The sequence below is a fragment of the Petaurus breviceps genome, unplaced genomic scaffold, assembly GCF_028583685.1.
Source record: "Petaurus breviceps papuanus isolate PSGF00001 unplaced genomic scaffold, PetGlider_PUasm1.0 490, whole genome shotgun sequence".
Classification (NCBI taxonomy): Eukaryota; Metazoa; Chordata; class Mammalia; order Diprotodontia; family Petauridae; genus Petaurus; species Petaurus breviceps.
The window spans coordinates 8,981,536-9,004,285 of NW_027186352.1; the positions used below are offsets into that span (position 1 = coordinate 8,981,536).

Below are 22,750 nucleotides of genomic sequence, written 5' to 3' on the forward strand. Positions count from 1 at the left end.
GGGGAGGGCTTATTTTCGGGATAGGTCTTATTATCGGGGAAACACAATATGTTGAACACCACTCATGATCTCGACAACTGAAATATCAGCAAAATCCTACAAGGGTACAAGCTAAAGAAGCTCCTGTCTTGACCACTGGCCACCACAAGATGAGAAAGTTAGAGCCCAAAGGAGGTGTCTTGTTGGGAAAACAGGGAGCTGGGAGATTTTCACAAAGGATGATTTTCATTTTCTTTTTATTCTCTGTTGGAACAAAGAGATAAATTAGTCTGTGATCTTGGGTGGGGATAAGCAAAGACACCAAGAATGACTTCAGTTTTATTTGATGCAATTAATGATATTTCCAAGTTTCTCATTGATTGTTTCGCCCTGGGGTAAGCACAAGACTAGAGAGAGCCCAGAAATATCAGATCCCCTGGGAGTACGGGTTTTAAAATTCCAGAAATAGGTGTAGATAATCTACCATTGGTAGAAAAACACATAGAAAAATCTACCATTTCTTAAAGATATTCTCTTTCCCCAGGGCATCTGGAGTAGTGCTATAAGACATATGCTAGCAAGGCTTTTAGAAAATGATCAGGGCCAACCTGCTAAAAAAACCAGCCTCTGGCTCACTTCCAGCCTTAGAAACAAAGTCTCTGATACAGGAAAGGCCTTTAAAAAAAGGCCTGAGGTTCACAGTCTTCCTCATCTTAGGGGATGGTCGTAATGAGCTGCCAAGCTCTACACACTCCCTACCCTCCAAAACAAGCCTTCCGCTGCTGGCCCAGACTAGAACCATGAGGGCCTCTGAACACGGCCTCCTAGGACTGACCAGACGCTGTGGAGGCAGACAACAATCTACACTTCAGGCATTTCATCCCCATTCTCCAGATGAGGAGGCTGGTGAAGTGATGACTAGGCCAAGAGCTGCCATGGCTGGCTTCAACCCCAGCTCTTCCTGAGTGCATGTGCCTCCTTCTCCCCACTGCTGCCCCCTTGGCTAGAACGCACAGGAGAAGGGGATAGAGAGAATGGCTTGTTTTCCTCATGGATGCCAGGCTGTCCTGAGCACTTCTCTGAAACTCTGGAATGCTCATCCCCAGAAGTCCATCGCCAGCTGATGCCAGGCTGGTCCACCAAGCCTTCGTAGTGCATACAGTTCAGCAGGATCAGGGGTCTTCTGGCAGAGCACTCAGAATCCTGGCATCCCTTCCCACCCAGGCACGGACACTAAGGTCGAGTTCAGAGGAAGGTTAGGGTTAGGGATAGAGGTGGAATCTCTAACATTTCCAAATGGCTGGACCACCTGCTCATCTCCTCTGTCTTCGGCAATTTGGAAGAGCTTGTTCTAAATGCTATTATTTCGGACTTACTTGGGAGTGGGAAGGAATAAAAACAAGAATTCTTTCCAAATGCTCTCCTGACCTATGCAGATAAATTTCCCATTCATCATTTTCACCTCAGCTTAAATAGAGAAGCATAGTACAGTGGTTAGAGCCCTGGGCATTCCATCAGGAAGGCCTGAAGCCAAATCATCATCCATCGTCTTTTTTTATCATTTATCAGAGTTTCTCATACACCCTTCTGTGCTGTTTCTTGTTATACTCCAAAACATTTGAGTTCATTGATAACTCACGCTCAAAATTAAAAACAAAGTAAAAAAAAAAAAAAGACCTGAGATTAAATCCTGCCCCTAACACTGAAGAGTTGTGTGACCCTGGAAAAGTCATATCACTTGTCTGACATTTCACTGCCACATCAGTAAAATGGGGATAAAAAAAAATTCAAAATACCACCCCTGACAGGATTGTGCCAGGCTCCTAGGAGGTAACAGAGGATGCAGGGAGACTCTCATTCCACAGTGTCTGTCAACGGGCATTTGGGGAGGCTCTGCTTTGTGCCAGGCACTGGGCAAAGCACCAAAGAAGAACATCAAGATGGGCCCTCCAAGGGAAGGCCCTTTAAGGACAAGGACTTTGGGGGCTTGCCTAGGCATTGCCAATCTGTTAGCGCAGGGCCTGACGTGTAGTAGGCACTTAACAAATTATGGAATGACTGGTGTTAAACAAGATGGAAAATGGCGGGGGCAGTGGAAGCTGGAGACCTGACCGAGCTCTGCCCTGTCTTTCCAAGCCAAACCCACCTGGAGCCTTACTTCCAGGGTGGCTCTTATCACAGGGTCGTTTTTTCTGTGACGCTTTGCTTGAGGCCTCTAAGTTATGGTCCCACTGAGGGGGTGTGTTGTCAAGCCGACACTCAGGACACGGGCTGATGTTTCAGCAAACTCCCTGGGGGCAGGGGGCGGGGGGAGGAAGCAGAAAGCGTTTCCATCAGATTCTTTATTGACCGAATAAGTTGCTAAGTGGGGGATGGACAGAGAGGTGTCACCTGCCAGAATGGGCTACTGGGTAATTGTTCTGTCCTGTGTCTCACACTGAGCAATGAGCCTTCCCTGCTCCAGGCCCTCCCAGGGCAGATGAATGGATAGTAAATGACACTCAAGTCAAACCAAGCCTGACGTCGATTAAGCGCAAGAAGAGATATGCCTGAGAAGCCCCCATCTTCCTTCTGTGTGGTTCCAGGGCTACAGAGGGTCATCAGGACACATGAGAGATTCCAAAGATTTCATGGGACCATGGGTCCACGTCCGCTAACTCTCTTCACCTTCGAGAGGAGGAAGAGGGCTCTGGGGGGTTAGAAGGACAGAAAGGCCAACGGTGCCCCTTGTCCAAGCCTTTCATTTTACAGATGAGGAAGCTGAGCCTTGGAGCCTTGCTCAAAGTCACACCAACAGAAATGCGAGAGGAGCCCAGCTGGTCGCCTCCTCCTTTGTCTGAGGCTGTAAGAACACACTCTCTTAGAAAAACCAATGTGTGATGGAGCCTCAGCAAGTTCTCCTTCAGCCTGACAAAGGGAAAGTGAAGTAGAAGGCACCCTGCATCTAGGTCTGGGGAGGCCTGGCTTTGAAGGACACTTCCTAGCTCTGGGATCGGGGTAAACCCTTTACCTCTCTGAGCCTCAGGCTCCTCCTCTGAACTACGGGCATCATAAGATCACCCGCCTCCCTGGGCTGTTGAGTTAAAGGACCTTCCGGGGCTGGACAAATGGGAGCCGGGCTGTTACTCTAGACCGAGGCAGCCAGGGTAAAAATCACCGTGGCCATACAATGACAGGGTAAAATTCCTGCCTAGATTCCCTACCCAGAAACTCGGCACCTGGTGAGCCTGTGTTGAGATGGAATGCATTCATTGCATCAAGGGCAACAAACCCAAAGGTCAAGGCACAGGTGACAGATCCCCAAGGAGAGGCCCTGACATTAAGGAGAAAAACCTTTCGTCAAATATTTGGGCAATGGAAAACAGCGGCAGAGAAACCAAAGCGCTTTTCTACTTAAATTACATGATCCATAGAGCAGACATTTATCCGGTGAAAGTGCCAAAAATATCAAAGGCAGATGCTAACCAAACCCTTTGTGTGCACACTCTTATCACTCCAAGCACATGGATCCATCAACAGAAACAACTCCTAACTTTGTTTCTGATTCAATCCTCTTCCCTAAATGGAACCGAGTTGGGCAACTGCACTTGTCTCTGGACACAAAGGAAGAAAAAAATGCAGAAAAATGCAGCAGTATTTTACAAACAAGTCAAGATTAAAGGCAGACCTAGGTGGATCGGGGAAATAGTGTAAGTCAGCTTGACATCATTTTCTCAAGATGAAGTGAACAGATTTTGGGGGCAACCCAGATGTCTTCAAGAAACTGTGGGCCAAAAAGCACTTCATTTGTATTCATATAAATTGACTGCCCAACATACGTCAAAAATGACTGTCTTTGCAAAGCTCTCATGGCCACAATACAGAGGAATGAAATCATCTGAAAAAACCCACTATAGAAAAAGAGGAGGCCCAAGCTCCTGGCTCCCAGCAGCAAGGCCTCTGTCCCCATGCAGCACTTCTGGATTCCAAGGACTCGGGTCTGAACCCTCGTCAGCTACCCTGACAGATGTTAAGCCCCTTCTCTCTCCTGGTCCTCAGTCCGATCCCTGATCCAGTGAAGAGGCCATGCTAGGTCTATCAGCTCTGGACTCTATGGTCCCAAAATGTTCGGAACCACATTGGTCACGAAGCCAAGGGGCAAGCCCAGAACGCGGCATCAGAACTCATAAGAATTGCTATTTCTCTAACATCAAACTTAGAACGTGATAAATATGAACTGCAGGGACTCCCATCAGAGACCATTACTGAGGATCAGGGAGATGGGTTAGTTCAGCAGAGAGCTTCGGTTCCCATACAAAATTTAGTTTAAATATTGCCCTGCTGCCCACATTACATCTAAGGACAATAAACATAATCAGGAGTCAGGTGAAAGCTCCAATGTTAGTCAGCTTTCATTGCTCTGAACAGCCATGAGGCCGAGTCTGGAGCGGGGAGGGGGCACTTCTGCCTAACCTTGTAAGGACCACAGACCCCGGCCACCACTAACCCTACGTCTTCTTGTCTTTGCAGGCTTTCCTACAGGACTGGCCAGGACACCGCAAACTGCGCCACGTGCAGGAACAGTGCCTGCATTATCTACAGGTAAGTCAGTGATCGCCGGGCAGAAATGATGCCCACCCAGCACAGCCCCATCAGCCCCAAGCTGCCATCACTGGCTGCGAGTAGGGTGGCTCCAAGGCACAGATATCAGATCGAGGTGTTGCCTCAGCATGATGGGGCTGGGAACGGAGGAGGGCCTGGCCCTGCTTGTCTCCTTCAGTCCACCTAAGGACAGCCTCTGGAAGCACTTGCTGGCCTGCCCGGCAGGCTCTAAGGACATGCCCTAGGCTGCTTTAGATCCAAAGGCCTGGTGTCAGCCCACACCTCCCACCCAAGATATCCCCACTGCCTGAGCAAGGGCCAGGAAAGGATGAAAGACTTCCTAGATGCTTTAGGGTTTACTGACTAACGGGGCTCCCTGCAATCTGCTGGGCAAAGGGGAGAGGCACAAGAGAAGGGAACGGGAAACTCTGGTTCCCTCCCATGTTGACGTCCCAGGCTTTGACTCTCTTTGAGATCTAGTTCAAGGGTCCATGAAGTGGCTACCTCTAAAGCATTATATTCAGGGCTGGGAACAGAGACAAAAACGAAACCACCTGTGCCCTCAAGGAGCTCATATACACACAGATGTATGTGTGCGTGTGTATGAATATATGTGTGTATGTGTACACACATACTATATGTATACATACATATATTAAGGTGTATTCTGTTACAATATATACATATACATATGTGTATACATACATACACAGATAAATGTTGTATTAGGCAGGTCCCATATTGTGGTTTCACCCAAGCAGTCTTGAGTGGAAATAGATTCTAGGGGGACAGACAAGGAAAGAGCACATCACAAAGGCTGGGGAGAGTCTGGGCCAAAGCTCAGAGCTAGGACACTGGCAGCACTCTGGCGGCTTGCTTGGCCAGTCCAAAGAACCCAGAAGGCAGGAGTGACCGCTGTGAAATCAGCCTTGTAAAAACCATCAGCATATATTGTGAAAAGTGTTAAAGGCTAAAAGGATGAGTCTGAATTTCACCCTAAAGGCAAGAGGGAGCTTCTGAGGAGGGATGGACATGGTCATGTCCAGGACTCTGGAAATCTCATCTGGCAGCCACAGCAATGATGGGAGGCTGGAGTGGGAAGGCAGGGCTCAAGGACAAGCCCCTCATGTCTCTGGGCCTAAGTTTCTCTAACAGTTAAATACCGAACGAATGAGAGACTCTCACAGGTTTGACATGGGGTGGACTGTGGTCCAGTCCCTTTCTGCTCTGACACATGGCAGTTCCAGAGCCACAACCCCAAGACTTCTCGTCTGCATTTGAGGGCCATTAGTGAGAACACTCACAGCTGCCCTTGGAGTTTTCTGTGTACTTCAGGAGGAAATGCTAAATCCCTTGTTTCCTGTAAGTCCAGTTGACAGTCATTAGAAGGAGCCCTGTGCGCACATATCCTGCTGGGCTGGACAGGCTCCCGGCCCTCCAAATGCTTGACGTAGTTGCTGGGGAGGTATGTTTACCTAGGGGAAAACATGAGAAAGCACAGGAGGTGTTTCTAGCATTTCAGGTATTCAAGGCATCCAGAGCCAATTATGTGAGAGTGTATACAAAGATCAGGAGATTTTGGACAAGACAGCAAATTTCAGTGGTCAGGGAAGTGAAACTCAAAGTGCTCCTTCCAGGACAGAGAATTTGCATTGTTACAGGAGCCCACTGAGGCAGAAACGGCTTATGGAAGGCATAAGGGTAGACTGGCCTTAACAGGGCAATGTTAACCCATGGAACAGAGAAAGGGTCAGATGTGTCTAGCTGATCAAGCCACAGAATGAATGGCTGGCTTAGGAGACTGGACGATGCAGCACCTGAGTCATGGCACGGTGAGATCTGGAAAGGCCTGGTGAGAACAGCAAGTGAGGTTTATCAGGCAGAATCACAAGTAAGCAATTTCAGAGGGAAGGGATGTACAGCTGGACAAAGTAGGCCTTGGGCTGTGAAGATGGCAGCAGAGACTGTGACATAGCAAAATACAGAGGATGTGGTGTCAGAAATGAGAGTCCAGCCTTTCACGGAACTCTTTGGAGAAACTGGCAGATTCTTGTGAGATGTGGAAGGCAATCACAAAGGGGAAGGCACTAGCACAAGGTGGGCTGGGGAGGGAAGAGCCTCCTGCAGAAGCCAGGAATTGATCTAAGCCTAGAAGGCCTCTAGGAGGTCAAGGCAAGGGGGGGCTAGCATTTCAGGAATGAGGGACAGCCAGTGCAGAAAATGGGAGGGCCTTCTGTGAACAACAGGAATTGTAACTCCTATAATGCATGGAGAGGAGAAAGTCTAAGCCTGCAAAGGCAGAAAGGAGCCAGGGCATGAAGGGGTAAAGGGGGGATTCCACATCTTATTCTGGAGATAAAGGGAGCCATGGTAGTTTACTAGCTGGGGAAGATGGGGGTGGGGGAGAGGGTCAGACCTGTACTTCAGCAAGATTGTAGGAATGTTCTCATTAAAGTCAATCCAGTAAATACTCATTCAAGTCTTCCTCTAATTAAAAGACCTTTAGAGTAAATAACTGGCTTATAATACACTAATGATGTCACTGGGAAATGGCGTTAGCCAAGATTATGCCCCAGTAGAGCCATGGTAGAGTAGTGGGTGGGAGTCAGGTTCGAATTCCAGGCTCTCCTGCTAACCACCAGTGTGACCTAGTGGCAAGGCATCTTCAGGATCTTGGTTTTCTCAAACACACAGTTGGAGGAGACCTTCAAGGTCCCAATTGGGCATGACTGCTTTTTAAGGAACACACACTATGCAAGTTCATTGGTGGCCCAGTGAATACTGTGGAAGGGATGTTCAAAGATCCTCTATGTTGACCACCACAGTGACCCGGTGGTGAGCAGACCATTATCATTTACTGATAACACTACTGCCCAGCCAGTCGGATAAGAAGGTTTAGAAGCATGGAAAGTTGTGTCCGGTTTTAGTCCTCTTGGCCATGAGCCATTGGAAGACTTCCAGAAACATGACACACACAGCCAGGAGCAGAGGGCTTGCTATAGAGCGAGGGGCCTTCACCGTACCTGGGTAATTCCGTGGGAGGAATGGCTGAAGTGGGATGCTGCCATGCTAGTTTGCTTGAAGCAGGCAGCTGTGCCCTCATTAAAAAGAAAACTGATACTGAAATTTTGTCACTCAACAAGTCATGAGACTGATCCTCCTCTGAAACTCTTTTAGGCAGCCAGTACAAAATGAGAGGTTTTAGGAGTTCAGTGTTTTATGTTTCCCAGTCAGATCTGACCCTGAGCTGGGCTGGAGGACCATCTGGCTTAGCTGCAGATGGAGAGAGTAACAGAAATGATGACAAGAATGAGCCAAGCTGAGCTCCACACTGGCTCTGTGGCCAGTGCTCTCCTCGCCCCAGCCAAGAAGAGACAGCTCAACAAACCCAGGTTAATTGGGCCAGTGCAGTAACAGGGAATGGGAAACATCACTGCATGTGGGGTCAGAGGGCCTAGGCTTGAATCCCAGAACGGCCATATTCAAGGGCAAGGCACTTAACTTTGCTAGGCTTCATTTTTATCTTCTGTAAATAAGGCGGTTGGATTGGATTGGATGATCTCTGACGATGCTTCCAGAACTAAATTTGTAATCCCTAATCCATTGATATTGGCCTTCTATCATATCAATTTCCCATCAAAACTCATTTGAATTTGATAAAAAATGATACAGGTCAAGTAGGTGGGGTCAACTTGCTGCCTTCCTCAAAGGTGGAATAGATTTCTCAGGAGGTAGGGGGCTCATGCTCACTGAAGGTCTTCAAGCCGAGGCTGAGTGACTACTTGTCAGGTAGAAAGGATTACTGTTTAGGCAAAAGCTGGATTATATATGGTCACCAAGGTACCTTCCAACTTGGAAACTATGATTTTATCTCATGTTACCTGAGTGAAAGTGCGTTAACTTAAGCAAACAAAGTCAGCCTAGGAGAACTCTGGATAAGAAGTCAGGAACACAGCTTTGGACCTGCTTGAAAAATTCTGGTTTTGCTGGTCTCTTGAAATAGGTCTCACCATTTGGCCTTGGTAAAGAATCCCAAGGTGGCTTTTTGTAGGGATTTCGTGGGCAGTTTGTGGATTGGTTATTTTATTATGGTCACGTAAGCAAGACGTCTATTGAAGAAAGTCTTCCCAGACTAGAACAGCTTGATTACAAGGTGGGAGTTGGAGGCAAAGGGGGACAAGAAGGGAAGTTCCTTTAGGAAGCCACCACCAAATAGAACCCTGAGCTGTAAATTATCAAAGCCATTGTTGAAGCAAGCCCACAGCCATCTTTGATGAAATATAATTCCAATGAGTCATCTGCTTTGAGGAACCAAGGTTTTTCTCTTTTTTATTGTAATATCAATTTTCTAAAAGACTACTCTGCTCTTAAATAAACTCTCCAATATTGGAAGGGCCCACCCTAATCAATGGGGTGATTATTCATAGCACAGAAAATTTTGCTGCCTTCCTTACCCCCAAGCCCATACCTTGAAGTGGTGAAGAATACATCTTCAAGTGTCATACTTTGCAAGAGATGCTGAATTTGGACAGCAGTCTTTAAAGGCCCTTGTGTACATGATGATTGGAGCATTCTGTCCTACTATACCAGGTGAAGCAAAGCTAAGGAATAAAATATTCTGTAACAGAAAACACTTGGTTAAAAGAAACCACCTCCAAAAATAAATAAATAAATGAAAGAGAAATCACCTCCGTTAGCAGCTACTTGGTCAAGACAGATCTCCCCCCCAACTATTTATCAAATATAGAATTACTAAGAAAATGGTGAGTCATCTCAAGAGACCAGACTGGAAGAGGTAAAATTACTATTCAAGTATAGAATTTGAAAAGTACCAATAACTTAAGAAATGCTAAATTTGCTTTTTTGGGGGGTGAGGAGGTAGAATGTGGTGGGGTGGACAGAGGGGCAACAGGGGTAGAATCAGTCACCATAGTATTAGAAGTCAGTGCATCCAGTAGTAACCAAATGCCTAATTTCTGTCCAGTCCCCTGGAGGCCACCATTGAGCACACATCCTTTCCCAGTGAAGGAGAAGCCCCTAACTCATCACCATCACTTTTCCCAACTGCATCTGGTATAGTTCATGATATACCACAGGACCTGATGAGTCAAACACATGCTGAAAATTTCACATTCCCAATGATCACATTCTTCCTCCAGAGTGAACAGCAGAGGCTATTCTAACAGACCCAGTCCACACACCACAATTTAATTTCTCAGACATGTCTATTGTCCAGAAAGCCTGTCACCAGCGTGCTCAGTAATGAACAGTGTGCTCAGTGAACTTGACCAGATTCATCTTGATTTGGGGGATACCATTTTTTCATTTGAAACAGAATGACCTTCCCAAAGGAGCATTCAGAGCATTGTTTTCCTGAAATTAGGATGTGCAAGAGCTGGAAAAAAATGCATTATGCTCCAAATTTAGCTGAGTGCAGCTTTATAATGCTTGGTACCCTTTCTCACAGATAGCGTGAAATGTGTCTCAATGAAAGCATAATTGCACAACAGATATTGAGAGGATGGGGGCAAACAAGAGATAGACCTAGGTACAAATCCCAGCCCTACCAACTTACTAACCACATATCTTTGGGCAAGTCATCTCTCTGGGCTTTGGTTTCCGCCTCTGTAAAAGGAGATGAAGTCTGAGGATCCCTGAAGTCTTAATCTGTGCCTTTGTGGTCCTGATAGTTAATTGAATTGAGCTGAGTTACACTGACATTTGATCCTCCAAAACTTAAGACCTACATTCATCCTTTCACATTTGCATTTGACTTTGAATCCAATAGATTTAAACAATCTATTTTAAACTAAGGACTGGAATCCATGATAACCAAGATCTCTGCCATTTCTGGAATTGCTGGATTTTCAGATATAAAAAAGATAAAATGGAAAATTCAAAGCATTCATACACATCTACACACTCATATACTCGGAGCTAGAAGGGACCTTAGAAGACACTAGGTCAAGCCCTTTCTTTTACAGATGAGGAAACTGAGGCTTAAAGAGGTTACTTAAACCTTAAAGGGACTTCTGGCATTTCCCAACAAAGTAATGTCATTTTCCTTACATGAGGGTGATTGAAAGGGAGCCAGACAAAATAGCTCTTAGCATTTGGGGACTGAAAACCAGCAAACTACAAGGTAGTCCTAGAAGAAAACAGGAATTTTGGAAGAGTGGATAGGAATCTTCCCTTTTTTCTCAAGATGGCGTACCTCAGTGTCATTGGGCTCAGTTGTTAAATTCTAATTAAAGACCATCCCAGCATGAAAGAAGATGGAGAGACTGAAGCTTAAGGTTTTTCTTGGTGAAATTTCCTCCCTCCCTTTCCCCCAGATTACTATCCACCCAGCTGTCAAAACAGGCTTTAATTATTTCAGAAAACATTTTAAGGCTCCATTACTAATAGGATCTTTGCACATGGGAGGTTGAACACTTTTGCCCCCCGCCATTCTTACTCTTTTCTTTGGAAAACTCATTTGATGAGTCACACTATTGACGAGGCACTTTTTGTCCTGGTTTTGCTTCATAAGAGAACAAGGAAAAACACAGGTACAAAATCGGTCACTTATTTCTCTGTTTCCTGTGGAGGGCATTTCCAAAGATTCTAACGAAACATAATGAGTGTGTTCAACTGGACCCATTTCCATGAAGACACTGCAGGTGACCCTTGATTCAACAACAATTTTGGATAAAGGAAACATTTTCCAAAATAATTTATTGGGGACTCTATGTAATTGAAAAAGTACCTTTACCAAAATTCCAAAATGGGCTGACAGCTTTAATATTGCTGTTCTGTTATTGGGTAGGACAGACACCTGGCTTAATATGAAACACTGTGGCCAGGTTTTTAATCAGTCTTGAAGACATAAAGGATTGTCGTGGGTTTTTTACTGTTTTCTTTTCTTTTCATTGGCAGTTAGGTGGCACCAGGTCTGGAGTCAGAAAGACCTGAGTTCAAATTTGAGCTCAGACACTTACTAGCTCTATGATCCTGGGCAACTCACTTGACTCTGCTTGCCTCAGTTTCCTCATCTGTAAAATGAGCTAGAGAAGGAAATGGCACACTACTCTAGTTTCTTTTCCAAGGAAACCCCAAATGAGGTCACAACGAGTCAGATACGACTGGAACGACTGAACAGTAACAAATTTTTAGGGTGGCCTGTGGATTTTGTTTTGCTTTTCACCTAAACAGAATCCACTTCAAAGCATATTTATTAAACGCCTGCCATTTCTATCTTTCCTCCCTCGTTAGAATGTAAGCTTCTTGAAGGTTAGCCTACTCCGTTGGCTTTTCTCAGTATTTGCCACAAAGTGAGCAAATATTAAAAGCTGACCTCCCTGTAGGGCCCTGTGCTCCACTGCTGGGAACAGAAAGTCCAAAATGAAGCTGTCCTCAAGGGACTTCTACTCTTGCTAGAAGAGGAGAAACAGCATGGAGGCTTTCTAAGAGTCCCTCTGTCAATTCTCAGGAGTCTTTGAATGGGCACAATGCCTGAACCCTTGACCACTTGACACGAGTATACACAGCAAACATGGCAGAAAGCTTCCCCAGGCTCAGGGTGACCCAGAGGGTGCTGACCGACCCGTTCTCCTTTAGTAGGAACTGACAAACTCCTCAAAGGCATGGAATGTTTTCTTTGTGTCTGTATATCTTCAGCAACTACCAGACTAGGTTCATAACTGTGCCCGTGTTACCAAAGAAGAGGCAAGCTTGACAGCAGACTGGGCAAAGGGTACCAAGACAAGTATATTCCAGGGGCAGACTGGGCCAATGGTGTGCAAAGCCACTCCCTACATGGCCCCTCTCCCCTTCAGTAATAAAAATCACTCTCCTTGAGGCTATTTTGCGAATGTTCTTGGGAGTCTAGCCCACAGACCTGAAATTATTTTGATAAGGGTGATTTTCTGTTTCTCCCTGTCTATGCTTACACATCCAGAGATTAGCAAAGACCACATTGTGGGAACTTTACCCAGATCAGTGAAAGCTGAAAGTTCAACTTTTTCAACTAGAATATTTAAGTATTTAACATCACCACATATAGAGAGCCAAGGAGAAGGGCTTCTAATTTTCTGCAACAAAAGTAAAAGAAGAAAATTAATGGATGTTTCCTCCCATCAAATATCCAAGCATCACAATCTATTTCCCAAGCCCAAAGAGGAAAAAATCCCAATCCCCAATCCTCTGCAGTCAGATCAGCATTTTTCTACCCAACTAAGATGATAATGCAGAGGGAGAAGCAGGTTTGGATAGTGCCTGATCAAGACAAAGACAAGAACTCCAATACTTCAGCCTAATGAAGTCTTATTGTGAGGAGAGGTAATTGCATTTGTATGCAGAAATTGTGCCAATTCGATCATGTCCAAAGCCCACTTGGAATAAAAGCTCCCTGGTCTTTGTCATTCCCTGATTAGCTCTTAGAGGAAATGCCCTTTCCATTCCTGCTTAAATTACCATCACTTGTGCATATTAAGTTCGTTAACAACAGGAATTGATGTGGGAGAAAAGAGCCTTTTGTCTAATAGTTTGTGTATTACTCTTTGGCATTTACTATGAATTATCCCAGAAAATGAATATAAAATAAGTCTCCTTGTGGGTCAGCAAGGGCAGAAAATACTCTAAGGCTCAGTCTCCATTGTTCAGGTCAGAGAAAAGAAGGATTTCCAAAGGCAGTAACTCACTACTCAGAAAGGAAGGAGAAAGCCACACACAGAAAGGAAGAAGTCTCCTTGAGACTTGCACCAGTAAGTCCAAAGCTCTCTCTCCTCCCTGGGGTCAGAAGCGTCTGATTCCTGATTCTTAGCCTTCAGAGTGGATCAGATCTTTGGCAGTGTATTGATTCCAATGGCACCTCCACACGGAACTGAACTGGAGCACCAAGATATCTCCACTGGATCAATACAGCAGGTGAAAGCCGAGACACAGGCAGACTCTGTGCTTGCCTAGGGTGGGTGACAGGGCAGACTCTGTGCTTGCCTAGGGTGGGTGACTCAGCAGCATCTGTAGGCTCATGGAGAAACGAAAACCAAAGATGCTGATTTCTGACACGTGGTGGTCATGAAATATTTAATTTCATGAGAAAATAAATGGAATTCACTTAAAAAATAAATGTCAAATCGCTCGTAAGAGTTAAATATGGGGTTCAGATTGCCACCACAAAACTTGGATTTCAAATAAATGAAATCCCTTTAGTCAAAGAAATCTCCAAAACAGAAGTTATAACCACTGGAGAAAATTAATTGTTATTAACTTGGGCATGTCCTAGGACCAGAGCCCGAAAAAGGCCAGAACAGGGGCCCACTAAGGAGAGATGCAGGGAACATCTGCCCACTTTAACCACTTTCAGCCAGAAATCCTTGGGACACAAATCAAACACCAATCAAAATATATACACCTCCTAAGCTATGGAGTCTTTCTTCTACCAGCTGCCCATGGTTCATTTCCATAGGAGCACAGAGGACAGAGAAGGCCAGAATGTGAGACACAATGACCGCAGTGGCTGTAGGCCACATGGAGCCGCCACTGGACTGGGGACGCTGGAGGCCAGGGCTCTGCCCCACTGTTACCCACATCCTCTGGCCTGTCTGTGGCAGACCTTTCTTCTCAGGCAGGGCTGACATCCACATGGCTAAAATGAGGACCCCCCAGCTGTAAAACATCAGCACAGTGAAGGCACAAACTCCAATATTTCAGTTTGTCACTTTGTTCTTGGTGCTTGACCCAAGTTCTGACACATAGTAGGTGACTTATAACTGTCCACTGAATGATTGATAAGCTCATAGATTCCCATTGCAAATGACTCACAGACATATCCCACTCCCAACTGTTTTATTGAAAGCTTCATGTGACCTTGGTTCTAGAGTCTTCATTAAAAAGTATCGCTTCTGATAATGAGGAGGAGGAAGGTGTCCTGGCCCTGCCTGAGGCAGCACAGTCTGGAGGACGGTCTTTGGTTCTGACCATCCTAGTACAGGAAGGACAGAGACAAACCACGGAGCTGTCAGAGGAGGTTATGAAGGACGGTGACAGGCTCTGGCCCTCTGACATAGGAGGAGCCACTGACGGAACCAGGGATATTTGGCCAGAACAGAAGCCCTAGGGAGGACAGGAGGGGTTACCAAGCTCCCTTTGGCCCCTAACGGCTGCTCTAGAGCCACGAGGGGATGGGCTGACGTTCTCGTTTGAGGTGATCAGACCACAGCTGGTGCGTCACTTGGCAGATACTATAAAGTTTTGGAATTTGGACAGATGAGGCCTGCTGTCATCCCTGCCAGCGCCAAAATGGAGCAAGTCTGTGATTATCTGCTCCAAGTTCTTAAACTGCAACAGAAAGTAGAGGGTCCAGAGCTCATAATAAAGATGAAGACCAGAATGCCATGGGCACTCTGAAGGAAAACACACAGCCTTAAAAGCAATTCATTGAGACCCACTATGATGTCATGTGAGCCTCAGGTCCTCCCACACCAGAACAGACAGCAAAGCCTACCACCACCCTCCGAACCTCCAACCTTCTGGCGATAAGTTCTGTAAATCTGGGGAGGCCGGTCAGGACTGTCTACACTGGCAATCTTGCCAGCTAGGCAGGAGCCATCAGGGCATTGGCTGCATTGGCAGACCCAATGGTCACTGGCATATTAGGAGGAGGCTTTTGGTGAAGGGTTATCATCCTCCTTGTTTCTGTCACCATTGGAAAGATAAGCTGCTCAGCTTGACCTAGTCGGTCTTCTGTGTGTCCTTACATGTAACAAACAGTTCATCGCCCCATCCCAAGCAAGCTTGGAATGCCTGCCCTGCTCCCTCTGCTCCACTGGCCACACCTCACAGAGCACTCCACCCCCTCCCTCAAGCACTTTGTATTTAGGGGAGGGGGGCATTATCTTCTGTCTATACTTGTCTACATACATATGGAACCATGGATTGAAAATCAGCTCCTAGATCTGGGACTGTGGCATTATTATTTCTGGGTCCCCAGTGTCTGGGGCAGGAGAGATTCAGCTTAGTAAAGGGGAGTATCACTGACTTCAGGAAAGGCACCAAAGGTCACATACAGATTTCAAGCTGAAATTGAGCTGGGATGCCATTTTGCCCAGCTGCCTCGGTTTACATATGAGGAAACTGAGTTTTCCCAAGACTAAGTATTTTCAACTCCCCAGTGTCACATGGTAACAAGTAGAAGGCCTGGGATCTTAGCCCAGGTCCTCAGACTCCAAAACTAGCCCACTATGCACGGTGTATTTATAAAGGCGTTCCACACAAATGAATTTTCTGGACAAAAACTGCTGATTCTTTAAGCTTTACCCTTTTCTCGGTCATCATCCTTAACTTTCCCTATGGCATTTGTCCCCTTTAACTTCCTTCTTTCCTTGGCTTGTGTGACACTGAACTTTCCGATTGTTCTCCTGCCTCAGTCTCCTTCACTGGTTTCTTTCCACCTTCGGCCCTACTGGGTGTGACCTTCTTCCAAACTCTATGCTTGGTCCTCATTTCTTTTCCATACATAGACTCTCTCCCGTATTGATGTCCTAAATGGCTTCAACGGTCGCTGACGGCCATCTCTAGCTCCAACTCTCCCGACTAGCAATCCTACAGCTCCAACTTCCAGTTCCACGAACAATGGAAGGATTCCCCGTGGACACCCTAAACTTCACATGTCCCCAAACCCTCTTATCTTGCTGGTGCCCTCCTGCTCAGGAACCATTTTATTAATGCCAACACCATCCTCCTGATTCCCTGGGACGTGGGCCTCCAGAGTCATCCTGGGCTGCTCACACACCCTCCTTCCCATCATCCATGAGCCCTAACAATTCTGCATCAGCAGCGTGGCCGACGCCCACATACCCCTTCCCAATCTATGGATGCCTGCTTTGTTCTAGGCCTCAGGACTTGTCCTCCCCACCCCCAATCCATTTTTCAGGTAGCTAGCTACCAAAATCATCTTCCTTAGGCACACGTCTGGCCACACCAATCTATATCTCCAAAGTGTCTGTGGTTTTACTCTGCCTACAAGATGATATAAAAGTTCTTTTGCTGGCATTCGAGGCCCTTTCTAATCTGCTGCCTGCCGACATTTCCAATCCTATTCACATAACTCACTTTCACAATTCCTTACTTTCAGCTGAACCAGGGTGCCCCATTCCCCATTCCCTCATGTCACGCTGCCCTCTCCAAACTCCACAACGTTTGCTCCTGCCACGAGCCGATACCTTCTCCCAACATCCTCCCTTTTCTTTCAAGGTGCAAACAAGACGCCAGATACTGCATGTGCAGTTCCCTCTCTCCTGCCCAGCTAGAAGTGACTCTTCCCAAATTGACTCTTGTAAGTCTCTCCTGACCAGTCCCAAGCACTAAGGAAGCTGGTTTGCCTGACATCTTTATGTGCCAACATTCCTCCCTAGGGTCACAGGTTGGAAAGAACCTCAAAGGCAACCTCGTCCAACCCCTCATTTTACAAATGGGAAAACAGAGTCCCTGGAAGGTTAAGTGACCAGCCCAGGGTCATGGCAGGAAGCATCAAAGGTGGGATTTGAGCCCAGGTTCACTGTCCTCTGCTGACTGTGAACTAGAGATCATGTTTAGAACTTGGAGTCAGGAGACTCGGGTTCAGATGCTGCCATGCTGGCAAGCCACAGAACGCTGGCAAACAGCGACAATGTCTTCTGTAAAATGGGAATATTCCTCCCATTCGCTCCCTCCCAGGGTTGCTCAGAGGAAAATGCAATGGAAAGCTTAATTTATTCCCATCAAAAACAACATGATATACAGATGGGAGTGTTTCACAGGATTCTAGTTCTAAGCTGAGAGCGACCTCAGTGGCCATCTGGTCTGACTGTTATTTTACAGATGAGGAAGCTGACACAGACAGCTGCTAAGCAGACATGGCCAGTGTCATAAAACTAACAAGTAGCTAAGGCAGAATTTGAACTCGAGTTTTCCTGAATCCAGGATGGGGCTCTATCCCTGGCACCACCTTTTCTCCTGGCTGACTCAGATTGTTTTCTTGGGTCATGGTCTGAGTCACGTGCCCTCAAGCAGAACCCAGTACCTGGCATCATCAAGGGGCCAGGCACAGGAAACAAAGCACAAAGCAGAGCTTACCTCTGGCTTGATGATTCAGCGCCCCTGTGGGGGCAGCACAGTCCCCCTTCCCCCCACCCCCCTCGCTTCCTCTTCCAGCCTCTCCCTTTGATGGCAGCTGTCTCCTCTCCCTGCTGTGGGGAGGTCCTTCACTCAATCTAGCAGCCACCCCATCCAGCATCAGCTGTAATCATCTAATTGGCTATGAGCAGGAAACAGGATCACTACCGAGAGCCTGTGGGCCCTGGCTGCAGGAAGTTAACGGGTGGGAGGAACAAACAGGGAAACTGAGGCTCGGCAAAGTAAAGGGACTGGCTCACCTAAGTTAACACCAGTAGTTAGGAGCAAAGACTGCAACAGAAACCAGGCTCACTCACTCCCTGCCTGGGATGCTTTCGATGGATCCTGGTCACTCTAGGTTAAGAGAACTAAGAGAATCAGATAAGGGGGGAAAGAAAGAAAAAGCATTTATTTGGATTAAATTATCTGAACATAGTCATTCTTCTTGGAACACAATTTTTGTAAAATGTAAATGCAAATAGCCCAAGTAGGTAAATCCTCCAGTGAAAAGCATGAAGGACTTGTCAGCCAGAGGCTGCAGAGAAGAGAATTGGAGATGCCTTCCCAAGGGCGAGGAAAAGACACACCAAAGAACGCTTACCAGAGTTCAGTGCTTTAATGTGACCTCAGGCATGCATTTCACAGTCTGCCCAAGCCAAAGAACAGGGCGGCACTGACCTCTACCTGGGGCAAGGAGCAAAGAATGGCACCACTACCCACTGGTAAAGGAGTCCTGCACAGAGGAGATTCTTGGGGCAGAGTAATTCACTGGCTAATGCCTAATGAGTTAAAGGTGAAGGACATTTTAGTACAAAATGGAGACCATAAAGGGAACCATGTGAAATAACTAAAAAAGGGGGGGGGGGGGCTGGAGTCACAGGAAGAAAAAACTAAGAATTGTGGATTGCGTCCAGAGTCTCCGGGAAGAGGCTGGAGGCTTCTCAGGTATTATGTGCTCAGGTCTTGTGTTCAGAAAATTACTTTGGCAGATGTCGGATGGATGGATTGGGAAACACTGACCACAGTGAGAACAGTTAAGAGTCTATTAGGATAGTATGGGAAGGAATTGAAAAGCATCTCAACTAAGGCAGTGCGTGAGGAATAGAAAGGAGGGGCCGCGACAGGAGATGGGCTATGGTGGCCAAATCAATGACCTTGGCAGCTGCTTGGGGCTAGGGGAAGAAAAGGGGGAAGCTCAGCCGAGGGGACCTGGCGGGATGAGGGCATCCCTTTCTTTGGTAAAACTAGTCAATACCAATGACAGCATCCATCACTGTGTTTCGCATGAAATGAGGTAATGTTGAAAGTGTTCAGAAAGAAGTTGTGAGCAAAGACTCTAATTAAAAAAAATAAATAAGTCAAAGGAGCAAGGACTCTCCAGGTAGGGAAGAGAAGACTAAGGCCTTGTAACTGTTCGGTCCAGAAGGAAGCGGGATTTCAGTTTGATGGAAGAGCCAGAATGGGGAACCATGGCCTTGGACAAGGTTAGACAAACTATGTTTAGTTAAACCTCAAAGGTAAACATTCTGACAAATTTCTATCCTGGCAGCTCATTAGTTTTCCAAGCAACGATGCCAAAAGATCACATTTCTGTAAAGATCTTCACAGTTTACCCAGCGTTTTTCTCACTGTGGCCCAGACCCTGAAAGCATTATTAGGGACAATGCACACAGTAGCTAATCACAGCTCAGAGCTCCTAGGTCACTGTCATTTGCCAAGTAAATGGATGGAAAGGAGCCTGAAACCCAGCGTTCTTTTGACTCTGGCTTCTACCCATTTGTTTCCCTACCCTATGTCACCTCTTCAAAATGACAGGAAATAAGTTGGAAGATTTCCTTTGCAGATGAAGATCCTATCAGATTCTCTGCCCTGCTCACTCGTGAGAGTCCTGATTCATTGTAAATTATCTGGCCTTTGCCAGAACTTTAGATAGAAAATTCTATTTACTTTTCTCATCTAGTCTGCCAGACTGACAGTCTAAGTCTGGCATCATCTCTATTTTGCAAAAGAGGAAACTGAGACTGAGAAAATTAATCAAGTGCTTAATTAAATCAACTAAGGGAAACAGAAGAAAAGCCTCAATATCCAAGGCTTCAAATCTAACCAGAAAGACAAGGGTTACCTCAACAGAAACATCCATGGTACCCACAAGGCAGATGCAAGGACATCTCTGAGGGAGGAAGGCACCAGGAGCTGTGAAGTGCAAGGGAGTAGGGGGAAGAAATACTCAAGGTCTCCTTCAGAAGCTGAGTGAGATCACTTGCCCAAGTCACACAGAGAGGGAATGGCTCAATCAGCACTGAAATCTAGGTCCTTGGGATGCCAATGCAGTGAAACAGGAGCTGTTTCTTCCATTTAAAAAATGGTAAAAATACACGAGCAAATTTGAACAGCATCTCAGTGGGACTGTCACTCTACAGATTTGGTGTGTCCTTCTGCAGCTGAGGCCACTGAGGCAAAGGCATAGGGGGAAGTCTGCCTGGATCAAACCAATGCAGACTCATCTGTATTTTTTCAAGCCATGATCTATGTCAAAGAATACAGAAATGAATTATTGACCCCTAAATCCTCCCCCTGCCCCCATCCTATGCACCAAGATGATGTGCTGTGGAAGACTTGGAAGGAAAATGCATGAGATCAATGAAGGCGTAGCCTCCAAGGTTCCTCCCCACCCCTGCCCACATCTGTCTGTAATCAGATGGAACAAGGAAGACTGGAGTCAGGCCATGGAGCCACTACAGCCCAGCCTTACAGACAAGGATTTTCCTAGAGCTTTAAACTCAGAATGCAAACATGGCCCATCTGTCTCTGATGCCATGGGATAAACCCTTTGGCTGGAATTGTATTAAGAGTAACATCCAACAATACAAAGCAGCAGTGTGGCCTGTTAAGAGTAGGGATGAACTTACCCAGGAGGGTAAAATAAAACAAAAACTGAGCCTCGTTCTAGCCCTCTGTGGTCACTGGTGCAGTGCTGGGCAGGGAGGAAAGACTCATGGGAAATGGAGTTTCCTGTTTACAACAATAAACTGGAATGCTGTAAAGATTTTAAGATCCAAAAGGACTTCAGAACCCATTGAATAGAAACCACTCATTTTACAGATGGAGAAACTGAGGGCTAAAGAGGTCACAAAGACTATAGTCTCACAGGGGGGAGCTGGACCCAGGTCATCAGTCCCCAGGGCCAGTATCCACTCACTCACAATGAGTCAAAGGAGGTCCACAGAGGTTAGGTGGAAAGAACAAGATTACAGAGTAAGAAAGTCCATGGTCAAAGCCTAACTCTGTTGGTTCACTCCAGGAGCGACCTTGGGTGAGGAATAAATGACCTTGAAGATCCTAGCACTAAGTCAAGGACACAAAGGCCCATTCCAGCTGTTACTAATGTGCCTACTCCTGAACCTGAGACAGCAGCAGGAAAGGGGGTCTGCAGGGCTTGCAGAGGCGAAGCCTAACACCTGGAGGGGCAGGTGACCACAGACCCCCGTCCCCCATGTCTGAGCGGACAGCCACTTTAACACACACCTGACAAGATCCCTGAGGACACAACACATCTGTGCTTACGTGGCCTCCTGCAGACCTGGGCAGGGGAGCATTTGGAGAGGGCCTCACTCCCCGTCCTTCTGGGGACCACAACCTGGGTAAGCCCGGCTGACCTCCCTGCTTATCAGAAGCGGCTCTAAATTGTTCCCATTTCCCTGGGTGCTTTTCCAGGACTTCAGCTCTTCTCCACATTTCAATCTTGTCTCTGCCCAGGCCTGGCTGGCAGAGGCAAGGGACATGCACAGATCTGACCTTTGCCACATGGTTTCACCAACCCCATAAGGAGCATTCCCTGCCTTAAAGGGAAAATATGAATAGGAGTTCTGAAATGTGACCTGTGAATTCTGACTACCACCACAGTTCTCTCATAAGGCAGCTAATCTCATCCTGGGGGCAGGAGTTCCCTTCTTTTCCCATTTACCCATTAAGACTATAGGCCCGCCAACGCCCATGAACAACAGAGTCAGGCCAAACCATGACCTCTCTGCTCCTCCCGCTGCTTGCCAGCTGCCTCCACCTCTAATGAGTGACTTAAGTGCAGGGTTCCATGGACCCCAAGGGATTTACTGGCGGGAAGCAAGGTATCATTGAAATTCGTGTTATTTGGATTGAATGCTTTTTGAATCCACCCTAGAAGGCCCTTCCCATTTCTGGTGGAGGGAGGGCACAGCCATATGTGCTGGGACACAGACTGGTTTGCTGGTATATTCGAGCATCTTCTAAAACTGAACTTTCTTACTCCATGCTATAATGCAATGGCAAACAGAGTGAGGGCATGGCAAAGAATCTGCCTTTCCAGATCAAGTCAAGGGATTTCGTTCACAAAGACTCCACTTAGATTCTTCCATGATTACATGGTTCTAGAGTGTGATTAATTACTTAATAATAAGGCTGCTTAATGGAAAGTTAATAATTACAGGTCCCCAAATTGCACTAAGACAAGAAATCCAAGCTCTTCGTTGTGCTAATTCTAGATTAACTGAACAACACTAAAATAAGCACAAATTTCAAGGCTATTTCAATGCCATCCACTGGCCCAAGGAAAATCCTGTAAACGTTCTTTTTTTTCCAACAATATCATCTTAAGTAATATACATCATCACCAGTTCCAAGGGAAGAATTTAACAGAATGAAACAACTCAAATGCAGAATTCTTGTCTCTATGCAGTCTATCATTCCTCACAGCTGAACCTATCAGAGGTAGGAGGGACTTCAGGGACCATTGAGTCCAGTCTGATCCTGGACCAGAACCCCTTTTGCAACATTACAAACAAGGGGCACCCAGCCTTTGCTGGAACATATCCAAGAAGGGAAAACCCACTTCCATGGCCCTTCCAGAGGTAGCCAATTGCATTTTGGGATAGCTCTAATTATTAAACACTAAGCACATTCGATTACTTTATTCTATATATTCCAGGCAAGGCAATAAGTAACGGGGATGCAAAGACAAACAAAATTGTCTTTGCCCTCAAGGAGGTTACAATCTAGAGAGAGACACGTGTGCGTGTGTGTG

General features: G+C 46.3%; 2 protein-coding genes across 3 annotated transcripts in view; one reads left to right on the plus strand and one right to left on the minus strand.

Moving 5' to 3' along the window:
- DOCK1 (dedicator of cytokinesis 1) overlaps nucleotides 1-22,750 on the minus strand; it is a 618,254-nt gene that overhangs the window by 355,389 nt on the left and 240,115 nt on the right. The gene's annotated exons all lie outside the window — the stretch shown is intronic.
- Nucleotides 1-22,750, plus strand: part of INSYN2A (inhibitory synaptic factor 2A) — a 76,294-nt gene that overhangs the window by 40,200 nt on the left and 13,344 nt on the right. Inside the window, exon 2 of the mRNA XM_069101717.1 lies at nucleotides 4,489-4,560. Coding sequence (XP_068957818.1) covers nucleotides 4,489-4,560 — 72 coding nt within the window. The remainder of the gene's footprint in view (nucleotides 1-4,488; nucleotides 4,561-22,750) is intronic.